The 13,468-nt window shown below is 34.4% G+C and overlaps 2 protein-coding genes across 4 annotated transcripts; one reads left to right on the plus strand and one right to left on the minus strand.

Moving 5' to 3' along the window:
- Positions 1-1,810: 1,810 nt before the first annotated feature.
- Positions 1,811-13,112, plus strand: LOC108652806 (uncharacterized). 3 transcript variants are annotated; one of them, XM_030386223.2, is made up of 8 exons: positions 1,811-2,198; positions 2,691-3,024; positions 8,444-9,454; positions 9,511-9,841; positions 11,897-12,028; positions 12,090-12,277; positions 12,340-12,526; positions 12,598-13,112. In XM_030386223.2, exons 2-8 carry the CDS (start codon positions 2,741-2,743, stop codon positions 12,796-12,798), a joined length of 2,334 nt encoding a protein of 777 aa, XP_030242083.2. In that variant the 5' UTR covers positions 1,811-2,198; positions 2,691-2,740; the 3' UTR covers positions 12,799-13,112. The 3 variants fall into 3 exon arrangements, with proteins under 3 accessions (XP_030242083.2, XP_089117132.1, XP_089117133.1); XM_089261006.1 differs by having other exon boundaries at positions 1,811-2,006; XM_089261007.1 differs by having other exon boundaries at positions 1,908-1,923.
- LOC115563394 (protein O-glucosyltransferase 2) lies at positions 9,956-11,742 on the minus strand. The gene is made up of 3 exons (XM_030386225.2): positions 11,514-11,742; positions 10,535-11,450; positions 9,956-10,469 (listed from the first exon to the last, which is right to left on the minus strand). Exons 1-3 carry the CDS (start codon positions 11,690-11,692, stop codon positions 10,059-10,061), a joined length of 1,506 nt encoding a protein of 501 aa, XP_030242085.1. The 5' UTR covers positions 11,693-11,742; the 3' UTR covers positions 9,956-10,058.
- Positions 13,113-13,468: the final 356 nt, after the last annotated feature.

Consider the following 13,468-nt stretch of genomic DNA (forward strand, 5'->3'; position numbering starts at 1 on the left):
TTACTAATAACAATATTAATCTCTTAAATTCAAGACATTTTTTCTGCAGTTATTGAATGCAGCAAAAAAAAAAAAAAAAAAAAAAAAAGGTGGCCATCAGTTAAGTTGATTCACACGACCATAAAAACCCAAGAAGTTAGATAAACTGTATGAATAATAAACCAGTAAGAGCGCTCTAGTAGAGAGTGTACGACTTGGAGACACTCTGAAGTTTACCCACAGCTTTTAGTCTAACCTTTGGACGACAGGCAGATAGATAGACTCATTGGACACTGCTAGTTCTTATGTCGGTCCCCGTATTCCCATATATCCATATTTTATGACAAATTTATAGCTACCTTAGGCTGTTATAACATGTTCTTTCGTAAGCCCATATCCCCCGTTCCAATGAGTTCAGGGTATACAGATTATATTAGCTTAAAATTCCATGTCATTTTTATTATGTTAATCAATGCTTATTGTCTTCTTCAAGCATATTTAGCTAATTTTAATTTAAGTAATTAATTAGTTGTAGTTTAGTGCTGACTTTATGACTATTATCAGTTAATTAAATTGTTGTTTACTTATTTCCCAAAAGTTCTTTGATCTCGCGAAATTTCTGTTGTTTTGATTTATAATTAAAATGATAACTTTTGTTTTTGCGATTTCACTTTTGGTATTGCAAAAAGAAAGATTGATTATTAACTAATAATGTGTGAAATTTCCAATATGGAATATGACAAATTAGTGGGTTGTTAATTGTTTTTGTGCTCCACATTAATAAGTAAACGTCACTGCTTAGGCCAGACATTTATCAAATCATTAAATCATGCCTTATAAAAGTGCTTTTCTTTGTCAACAAAGTAAGTTGAAAATTTAAATTTGTACAAAAATCTCTAAAATATTCTGTATATATGTATATATTCAATATGTAACTATTGTTGTATTGCAAGCAAAGTTAATACATACATAATCTCTATGTTATGTAAACGCTTAGTTGTTTGTGGATTATGAGCTGAAAATTCAACCTGAAGCCCCATTGCATACTTTACGGATTGCAGTCAGAGTAGATGCAGTGTGAGCTGCATATTGAAGATTTCAAAAATAAGTATGCAGTGAAACTGCAATAAATAGCTAATGCAACTTATTTACTATATATGTAAATAAATATTTCAAATTATTATTATAAGCCCGAAAATTTGAAAAGTACCAAATGTAAAATTACAAAATGTGCATTCATAATACATTTATATGCATTCAAAAGCCAGACACAGAGTCTGAGAGAGGGAGAGAAACGTTTTATTTTGTAGCTTTAAGCCGTAAGCAAGATTCGTAAACAAATTGCAAAACTAGTTTTGCCTGAATTAAAAATAATACAATTGAAATCAAAACAGAGACAACACCGACACACACACACACACACGCACTCATGCATGTGTGTGTGTGCGAGTGTGTTTAGCCTTACAAATGCGAAAACCAACTTGAATAAGCAAATGCAGAAGCTGCTGTAAGTTTATATATATTTGATCATAATTAATAGTTGATATATTTATAGCCTAGGCTGGGCGCTTAATATAAATATATATAAAATGCATAAGACATACATATATAGCCTATGCTATATATGTACGTATGTAAAAACCACTCTCACTTTCGTTGGGGCACAGTAAACGAGTTCCACTTTTGCTCTCTGTGCCGTGGTGAGTTACACAGCGCTCTGTCTTGCGCTGTGTGGTGTGTGGCGTGGTGTGTGCTGCATGGTGAGTTAGCCGTTGTGTTGTAAAGCTGCCCGCTGCTGCTGCTGCTGCGGCTGCTGCTGCGGCTGCGTATTGCTGTTCCGTTAATTAGGGCCGAACTTTCGGTGAGCTGCATTTCAGCTCAGACAAATCGAGATCTAAGCACGTCTCGGCGGGTACAGAAAAGTTTCACCTACGGATATGTGCGGTTGTGAAATATTAAATACCAGCGTTATACCATTCACAATTTTGCTACTCAACAATTACTGTTGACCGTCATTTGAATACTATGTATATCAAGATCAAATCTCGCAGCTCGCTGCAAAATTTATAATAATACAAATACGCAACAGAAACAAGATTTTTAATAACAAGCGCGAGAAGGAGAAGGAGAAGGAGACAGAGAACGAGACAGAGAGAGAGAGAGAGAGAGAGACGGAGATAGAGGGAGAATGTGCATGTGAAGTCATATGTACATCCATGGTACAATCAAATATATTGTTTTGTGTGTCTATTGAATATCATAAATAAAGGCAATAAATAACAGTTATTTATATATCTATATATTTATATGTGTATGCGTGCGTGCGTGTGTGTGAATACAAGTAAACCTATATGTCTTACATAGCAACTGGTGCAGATCAAATTTTATGAAAGTAAATTGTTTTATTTTTTTTCCCCCTTTGATTAATAATCAAAATCCCAAGTTGTTCGTGCTGTATTAGCGAAAAGCTCGCTTTTTGTCTACACCAAAAAACAAAAATTTGCAGAGAAAAAAAAGATAATATTTATTGGCAAAGGTCTACTTGTACAAGCAGTTTGCTTTGAACCAAATATCCGTAACTCTTGCTTCGCTTATTCTCATAGTTGAGTTATTAAATAAACAAAACAAAAAGAAAAAAAAAAAAACAACAAAAATTAAAATATATATTTGTATATACATTTATATATTATATATTTATATTGAAATTTAAGCTCATTGCAAGTAATATAAAAGTGGTTTGAGTGGTTCGTGGTTCGCCGTAATGTTACCCTTGCATAGACAATTCAGGGGCGGGCTGTCTTTTACCGTTATTCTGCTGATCGCGAATATCGTATTGACCAGCCAGAGGCTCCCATGGGGCGCATTGGCAGCGAGCAACTTCGCCAGCGGGACGACGCGCACGGCTGCGGGCAATGGGAATCTGAATTTGCGTCTGGCTCTGCCCCGCACCAGCGCCAGCCAAATAAACAGCGCGTCTAACGCTGCAAGCTTTAAGCTTGCTGCAAAAACATTAAACTCAACGCGTAATGGAAACTTGCGAACGAGGTAAGGTATCTTTTTTCTTATATTATTTTTTATAATTTTGTATAATATATATTATACTCAGTCTCACACACAAGCACACAGACGCTGATGTAAATGTATTTATTGTAAATATTTTTTTACAAAACTTGAAAGCATTTGATGTGAGTGTGAATAAACTTATGTACTTATGTATCGCGCGCTTTAGTGTGTGAAATCAAATGGTCAAAACAAAAGATTGCAGCAACAAACTGGTTTTTTGCACACACAGCCACAGAGACACGGGCACGAGCACGAGCGGACTGTAGCCATCATAGACACACACCACTGTACTATGAATGGAAAAAGAAAATAAAATACAATAATATGCTGAATACTTGTGATACACAGACACACACTTACATACATACATATAGCTCGCATAGACTTATGTATATATGGGAATTACATGGCAACCAACAAAAATATATCGAACCAAATATTCAATAATAAAAGAAAAAACTGAAAAACTGAAAGCAATTGTAGCTAGGAGAGTTAACAATTATTTATTTAAATCAAATTCAGTTGAGCTACTAAACAACTTATTCAATAGACACAATAATGGGTCGACTTAATTGTCGATTGTGTAATTGTCTTATGTTAGACCGAAACTCCGACCACTTCAAGTAGAGCTGCGCTTCGCCGTGGGCTAAAAGCTAAAACAAAGGTCAAAATGTTTATGTGAAAAAAAAAATAAAAATAAAAATGATATGATGCTGGTCATTCAATTAGCCAATATCAATTTTGACTTTGGATTGAAATATTATTATTTTTTAAGAAATTGTAAAACTGCTTTCAATTGTTTTTAATATTAATTTATAATATTAATTTATATATATTTATATATTATATTATTTATATATTACTTTATATATATTTATATATTACTAAAATATTATTTTATAAAATGCCCATACGTGAATACAGTAAATTTTATATGTATTATTATTTTTACAATTATTATTATAATAAATTGATCAAATATTAATTCAATTTTTATAATGTCACTTAACAAATATATATATTAAATAAAAAGATAACCGAAAAATAATTAAAATGCTTGAACGTTATATTTAATTGCCATTTTAAAAAGAGTGTAATTAAAAAATAACTAAAAATAATTTTATTTTATTTTCATTTTTACTTAGTCCCAATTATAAAATTATGATTCAGTTTATTTACATATTTAATGAGCCAAAGCAATTATAATTACAATTTAAAAATAGTTGATATGTCTATAATTTTTTAAGTTATTTGTAATTAAATTTTAAGTATAAATTGTAGTGGATTTTATTTAGTTTTAGTTTCGTTTATGCCATTTGCAACATATTTATGATAAAGCAAAAAATATTTAAAACTAAATTGTTTAATTTTACTGTTTGCCGTTTACATATTTTCTAAGTTATTTATTTGTTGTTTGCATAATTAAATCTAAGTTAACTGCGGGTATGTCAATAAAACGACTTAGATAAACAAATTGATGACAAATTCGGATGCTAATTTGATTTGATTATATAAAACAATATGTTAATTAAATCTATTATTTTAAGCTATGTGTAAAATATTTATTTATATTCAAGTTTTATGTTTGAGAAACAGAATTCTTCATGCAAGACAACTCTTAAATAAATTTACATATATGTATGTACATATAGGCAACTATATGGTATAAACAAGTAAGAACGTTGCAGTCGGGCGTGACGAACTGCAGCATACTCATTCACAGCCCAAAAGATGCCAGAAACTTTTTTAGAACTACTTTAGTTGTTAAATTTTAACCTTCTATCTCTAAGATTGTAAAATATGCGCCCCAATGGGCGTGAATATATACGTCATATTCTATTGGCTGGTTTTATTTGGATTGACAGACGGACATTGCACATAGCCAATATACTCATTTCCCTTTCGTGAACGAGTATAAAACCAAATGTAGAGCTGCTGCTGCTGCTGGTGGTGCTGGTGCTGGTGGTGCTGTCACATGCGTTTAACGCTCATTCCTTCAATTCATATGTCCACAAAAGCATTTAGGCCATTTAGCCATTTAGCCAATTGCGAATTGTGTGTAGAGCAGCTGTGAGAGCAGCTTTTTCTTCTCGCATTTTCTTAGTATAGAAAAAAATGCGTTGTTGTTCAATCTCTTTCGAAACAACTTTGTGATCTTTATGGAATTTGCAATTAAGTTTTGGCAAAAACAAGGGTGTGTACTGAACGAAAAGAAAAAGAAGAGAAAAAATAAAACAACTATTAACTAATGTAGGATAGAAAAAAAAATAGTCACGTATCTATCGATGTTAGCTAAACCATATTAAAGAGATTGCATAATGGAAATTTCTAGATATGCTTGAACAAAAATTGGTTTGTAATTGCAAGAGAGAGCGATTACATGTTTATAGACTTAATTTATAGCCGAAAATATGCATTAATTAGTTAGTTTTTTATGGCGAAATAGAATAGCAATTGCTCAGAAATGTGAGCCTTTCTTAAGAAATGTCAGCCTGTCTTAAATACTTCTCTTTAGATCGTATCAAATTGGATATATGCTTACGTCAATCCCGTCTAAATATAGAAATTCTTTTGAATACATTTTATTTATATGAGCGATCCGAGACTTTGCCATACAATGGCCGTAATTGTATGGAATTTATTCTTATTATTTGCAAAACCAGAAACTTCTAGATATAATTACAAATGAAAAAAGAACCCGGTTCACAGATAGATAATAATGTAATTGCATTAAATTAGTTTCGTATATAAAATGGGTCAAATTACTAAACTATTTTTTGCATTTCTTTACGTGTTTCTTTCGCAAAGCTCAAAGCGTTTGCTCAAGTCTTTTGTTTAGCTCGTACAATGGTGTTTAGTATCCCTTAATTGGGTACAGGGTATAAAATGATTTGTGCATGAACTGCTCTATAAGTGCGGCTGTTGATTGGATTGCGTACAGACCGCTGACTGCTGGAAAACCGGTCTCGGCTATGCGCGAGAGTGTGGGAAATGGGCAAATAAAGCCAAACTGCGCTGTTTATGACTGTTTGCTGGCCAAAGTGAATGTGATGCAAATTATTAAATTTTTCTGTTCATGGCACAGCAGCAGCCGCAGCCGCAGCCAGAGCAATTGCTATTGACATTATTAGTGCTTTGTTAACAACAAAAAACTAGTTTTTTTTCTTTTTATTATACTTTGATCTATTCTTATGTGAAATTGGAATAGAAGAACAAGAGTAAATTGCTCCTTTTAGTAGTCTTAAATCATAGTACAAATTATTATACTTATTCACAAAAGGGAAATGAGCATATTGGTTTATTGCAATGTCAATTAATAGAATGTCCGTCTTACTGTCCGCCTATCTATATGAATGCCAACCATTTCGCTTAAAGTCTAGATTACTGTTAATATATATGATACATACATATATATTAAATCGATCTGGCATCGTTTAGGCAGTGAATGAGTATGCTGCAGTTGATAACGGCCGATTGGTATTGCCATTAACAATATGGAATAAAGATATTTTCCCATTATCTGAGGCGGATACAAATAAAAATATATGCAGTTTAATGATTATGCTAAGAAAATTGTGAGCTGCATTAAGCTCATTTAAAATTTGATTTATTATTGGCTCTAGGTTAATTCATCAATGAGATAATCATTTTTTGTTGTTTTCATTTCAACTATTTCCCCCCTAAGGTCAAACAGTCCATGCTAATAACATTTATATAAATATACATACATTTTGTATAATTAAATTAATAAAATTTATATCTTGTTTGGATGCCAAAAAGAAAGGTATTTATTTTGGTAACAAGCCAAATGCCGGTTGTGGCCTCATGACCAAAAATTAATTTAGACAATGAAAAAGGAAATTAATATCTGCGAGGTCTGCTCAAAAATTATCGCAACTTTGTGTTGCTTAAACCATTTTTTTAATTAATAATTAATCGTAAGCCCAACGACCAAAAATAATCGGGTTAAAGATTTTCGTTTGGCAATTTGTAGCTATATGCGGGAAATCCGCCATTTCCTAGGTCATATATTCCGTCTAGACTAGTCTTACCCTTACCCGATTTGATTTATGTATCCAAGAAACTATTTCTCACAGTTCAAGGGCAAAGGCTGTCAAGCGAAACGGCATCAAAGAGTGTGACTCTAGTATACAAAAAGTCTATATAGAGCTATGCTGATATGCTGAAAGAGCTTTCCTGTACATACATATATGCTATTAAAGAAGCAGAAGAAGTAAATGAAGAAGCTGACAAAGTATAATTAAACATTTTATTGTGCTTAATGACCCAACTGTCTAGGCTTTGATGTGAATCTATATTGTGCCTACGAATATTAGCAAAAAATAAAAAAAAATATATATATATATAGATATTTCGATATATTTCGAGACACAACCTTGCTCTCACTTACAACATTACAATGTTTTACAATGTATTACAATGCATTTACTTTCTTCTCTATTGTTGAGTTATAAGTTAATTAGATGCGGAGATAAGGCTTGTTAATCTTAGATGTTACCGCTGATCAATTAACTTATTCATTTCTTATAGAAAGCGTAAAACCAAATGCTTTTGACAACAAATATGTTGAATTGAATGGGGGGAAACTATAATCAACAAAGATGGTTTCAGGCCTCAAATTGATGCAAGATGCAAGACGTCGAAGAAGATAATATTTATTACATTATCGATTAGCAAAAGAGTTTTAAAATATGTCAATCATTCAGTGTTACATACAGATAGACAAAGAGAGAGAGACTGAGGAGAGTAGCTGTGAGATACCCTGTATAAAGCAATCAAATGCTTATAAACTAAACTTTGAACTACATCGAGCCACCTTTCTTTTTGTTTTACTTGGCATAATTTATCTTTGCTCAATCTCTTTTCTTCCCTTTCCTTATATCGGATTATACATTTTTCTGCTGTTTCCATGTATTTGTGCTTATTATTTATGGGCATATATAAATAGAGAAACATATATAAATTTTTACCTTTTCATTTCCTCTTTTAGTTATCTCTTCCTATTAAATATGATATATGATATTGTGTGACATGATTATGTACGACAGATTTGTTTACATATAAAATTATGTTAATTTTATACGCAATTTGATTGTGTATATAAAAGATAATAAAGTCCGAAATCCAAGTGTTAAAATTATTAGGATACGCAAATATGATGTATATTTAAAATAAAATAGATATATGTATATTTTTAAGGGAAACAATGCAGATAATTATAAAAATATAAATACTTTTATTTAAATTATATTAGAGTAATTAAGATAATTTTTACCACTTCATTTCACCCATATAAAAAACATAAATATAATATATACATAACATATATACATATACATAAGTTTAATCACATATTAAATCTTCTTTCGTGCCTTTGCAGAGAACAACAATTGTTGAGTATATTTGAAATAATTATAACAACGCTCGAAGGGAAATTGAAGCGCATCGATAATCTGGGCAGATCCGTTGAGGATTTAATGGGGCACATCGAACTATTGGAAAATCGCGTCACGAATAATGTGGAAAAGACAGAACAGGCACTGTCCAAACTAAGTAGCCTGGATTCCAAGCTGTCAAATGTCGTTTACATTATGCCCGAGACGACTGCAGAGAGTGAATTGAATAAGCCGAATCCGAAAATTTCAGCCACCTACCAAATCGATAGTAGGCTGGTCAAATTGGATCAGAAAGTCAGCGATATTGATCTGAAACTGGAGGTCTTGAAGACGCAAATCGACAACAACTTCCTGCAAGTGGACGAATTCAATGCGGAGGCAAGCGAGAAGAAGCCAATTACCATGAACATCGTTGATATCACAAAGGCAATGACGGCCGAGGTAATGACGCATGTCTCAAGCGAAGTCAACCAGCTGCGCGACTCCACGGATAACATTGACAAGAAGCTGCAATTTCACATCAATATCGAGTCGGAGAATATAGGTCGCATGCTGCGCATGATGAACGACATTCATGATGCTGTCGTGGACCATCATGAACAGCTGAATGGATTCAATGTCACCACAACTGCTTTTCCAGCCATCAAATCCAGTAAGATCGATGCTCTAGTTAAACAGATGCGGCCTATGGTATCGGTATCTGAGAAAATGGACGAAGTCTGGGACGTTGTGGTGGGTACAAAGTCTTCGGTGGATCATCTGCTGCCCAAATCGGATGCGCTGCTAACACAGACGCAGCGGCAGGAACGTGCAATTGGCGAAATCCATCAGGATCTGAAAACCAAAACGAATCTAATAATTAATAATTTGGACATGGTTGAGAAGCGACTAAAGAAGCAAGAGGATGACGTACAAATACTAGCACAACGGCCAGTTCCAACGGAGCTGCTAGTTGATCCAACCATTGATCGATTGGTCGAGTACGATCCGAACCGGTAGGAACATTTTTAATATCTCAAAGAATTCTCTTCAAATTATCCTTTCCATGTAGGTTTTCTGTGATTGATGAAAGCTTGACTGACTTGAATGAGCCAGCTACAACGCCCACGCCCACAGCACAGTCCACGGCATATAACAGCAGTACAACAACTCCATATTCCACAGTGAGCACGTCAACGACTCATTCGACCTCATCGAGCAACAATATTACCAGCACGTCTAATGGAACCTCAACCACCTCGGCCACAACTACTGCATGGAGCTCGACACCTACGAAATCGGTATTTCGAAAAGGCGGCATTATCTTTCCCAGCATAAAGAACAAACCAGCTGTCGTCAACAATACCCTGGCCAGTGATATCTATACTCTAAAGGATGTCAAGGTAAGTAATATAACTTTCAATATAAAGTAGAAGAAACCAAATTTACAACAGATCGTCCCTATCAATAAGTAGAGAAAGGAATAACAAAAAATAGGAGCTCAAAACCAATTCAAATGTGTTAAAATCTCTTTAATATTTATGCTATGATTAGGTTAAGTTAAATACAATTTGAGATATGATTGATGTAAGTAAAAATCTCGGAATGATTTCACACTGCCTAAAGCTCGTCTCTGGGCATCTTCTCCTTGCACGAGCAAGTGTAGGTGGAGTTGACTTTTTCCATGCCCTGCAGCACCTCGACCGGTGATACCAGACGACTGCTCCACTCCTTAAATAATACTAGGTGATAGCAGTAAATATGTTGCGGCAAGAGATTCTCTTCGACAAATGCGCGTGCATTCGCCACGATTTCCTTAACACGTAAATCATTTGCCCGGGCCCATTCGATCTTCTCAATTACGTCGCTCAGATCACGCTTGATGGGCACGAAATGCTTATATGGCACCAGCTTGCTGTAAAAATGCTCGTAGTAATGTGAATCCTGTTTGAAGACCAAAGAACCGCCTGCTAGCAAATAGGGCAGACGATAGGCCGCAACAGCGCCGTCAATGTTTAACTGATATTTGTACTGAAAAGAAAAAAGAAATTCGAGATATTAGAATAGAGGATTATGAAATGGTAATAATATGTTACCCTAAAGAACTCCATAAATGATATGTGCGGTACTTTGGGACCGTATTTATGTTCTTCATTGCGGAAAAAGAAGAAATTTGTTATGGAGGCATTGATTGCATCCGGATATTTTCTAGCCAAGTCAATTAAATCCAATCGCTCTCGTCGCGAATCTCTGCCACGAAAGAAAGCCTTCTCCTCTTTGTCTTCCCACGAATATTCATCTTTCTGTACAGAGAGCATATCCAACATAACTCGACCCATATTCTCAATAGTCGATTCCGTAATATCATATGTTGGCAATGTTATGTCGTATGTGTCATCACTGCCGCACCACGAAAAAATTGGATAAGGCCCTGAGGTTCGCTGTTGACCTCCCTTCTTAGATAGCGGCCAATCTCCAAGATTTAGATAAAATTCCATATCGGGCAGAAGAACTACTCGACCTAATGCTGATAACGTAGCATCCATAAACATCTTGAAGCCCGTGTATTTGCCATAGCAAGTTCGCCAAATTTGTTGATTCTTCACCACATAATGGCACAAAGATATGCTCTCGGGCGCATTATATCGTTTCAATAAATTAGTTCGAATGGCGCTAAAATTCACACGCTTGAACGAATGCAAATCCCAGGAGATTTGTTTATCCTCTGTGAAAGCGGCGCAATCGTTGTTTAACAGCCAAAGATTCAGTTCTTGCGGACAATAGCAGCGCTCCGAATAGACTTTGTTCCGTATCAAATAGGGCGACTGTGCCACATGGGAGTTATTATATAGCACATTAATCTCCAGATTGTCGCACCAATCGGCGATCGTGTAGCGCACAATTGTCGACCCATCTGCGCGATCAATTTGATTCAAACTGTATCGGCATTTGCCGTGCGGCGAGTTTCCATTGATATGAACTTGGAATTTCAAATATGTGCGGGAGTCGAATCTAAAATACAGAAAAGAAACAGTTTAATTCTCTAAAGGCTTTAACTTTTTATTTGTTATTTACTTTTTTCCGTTCGTATCGACTGCGTGAATGAAAAAATATCTGGCCGGCAACACGATATCATCCGGCTTAAGTCCCGGGCCCCACACAAGTGTTTTTCTGACATCCACAATTTGTTCTTCGCATGCGGAGAATCTCAAAATAAATATTACTGAGCATATTATTGCGGTTAACATAAACATTTGCACTTTTCTACCCAAACAAATCGTTTAAGAGTGACCAAACTTTGTTATGAAATAAATATCGATCGTGAATAAATACTGCTTATGTACATTAGTAACTTTGGCCATGCGCGCCAAAAGCTAATTTTAAAAATATACTTTTTAAACTACGTTTGAAACGTAACTTTAACTAATTACATTGTTTATATATTTGCATATTTCCAGGGATACTCTTGTGTAGATATCTTAAATGCTGGCATGAAGCAATCTGGAGTATTTTACCTACAAATTCGAGGAACAACATATTGGTTCTTAAAGGTGTACTGTGAACAGGGAATTGCAGATGGTGGATGGACGGTAAATATTCTTATTGATTTTTCTAATAATGGAATATTTAATTAAATTTCTCAACTCTTAGGTCATTCAACGTCGCGATGATTTTGGAGAACCACGAGAAAACTTCAATCGTGATTGGGCGGATTATAAAAATGGATTTGGCGAACCTAATAAAGAATTTTGGTTGGGAAACGAAAATATTTATATGCTAACGAATAATGAAGACTACGCATTGCGGGTAGAATTAGAAGATTTCGAAGGTAACAAGAGGTAAGTAGTTTTATTTATTTCACTTATAATTTAAATTACTTAGACTCTGCAATTATTTTTAGATATGCTCAGTATTCACACTTTAAAATACACTCTGAAGCGGACTATTACAAGCTAGAAATTGATGGATACGAAGGAAATGCTGGCGATTCATTAAATGATCCATGGTATGGATCGAACAATAGCCCATTCTCAACGTACAATAAAGACAACGATAGAAGCTCGCTCAACTGTGCAAGCATGCTGAAGGTAAATTTTCAAATTAGAACTTTCAAAAATATACATAAGCTTATGCAATATTAATTATTTTGGTGTTTCAGGGCGGTTGGTGGTGGAAGTCCTGCGGACGCGGCTTGAATGGACTCTATCTGCATGATCCGCAAGATTTAACCGCTCGACAGGGTATTGTATGGTTCCGCTGGCGGGGCTGGGATTATACTTTAAAGAAGGCCACTATGATGATACGTCCGAGGATGCCCCAGCCACAGACTATCACCCTAGGCCCAGTGACTGCGTCTTAGAGTTTCTTTAATTATTCTAAATGTAACGTGAAACGTTTTCTACTGAGAGACAAGAATTTCTGTTAGGTTATGAATGTTTGTCCATACAATAGCAAATCATGCGTTATAGCCAATTTTAAATGAAAGAATTCTCTAATTTTAACTTGTTACCCTTAAAAATAATAACTTATTTTTATTAATTTCATATTGTAGCGACATAAAACTAGATAATTATTTTAAAATTGTTCAGTGACGTTATAAGTATTATTCTTAAAACGCTGCAATCATCCCATACAAATTGTAAATATAATCACTGTTAATCTGTTTGTATCTTATTTATATAAATGAAGCGGTTTGTTTAGAAAGTGGGAATACTGTCGGTGCTTGCTATTGAGCAATCACACAATATTAATGCCTCATATTGGTATTGATGGTTATGGTTGCTTAATAAGAAAAAGGTAAGTTTAGTTAACTGAAAAGTATTTTAACGCGATTAAAAACAATCGATGTTTTAATGGAAATGACGTAATGAAAACTACATTTTTAATTACTTACGTAGCCCGCGAAATTTGAAAACTCCAATGGCAACTAAGCTTATGCACACCACAAAATGTGTGTACGGTCCAATTATTATGTTAAATGAATTGCAATGCATTTACTTCTAATTTTTAGGCAATACGTTAATTATCCA

Source organism: Drosophila navojoa, chromosome 5, assembly GCF_054131105.1.
Source record: "Drosophila navojoa isolate 15081-1374.11 chromosome 5, UAZ_NAV_1.0, whole genome shotgun sequence".
In the NCBI taxonomy this organism is placed as follows: Eukaryota; Metazoa; Arthropoda; class Insecta; order Diptera; family Drosophilidae; genus Drosophila; species Drosophila navojoa.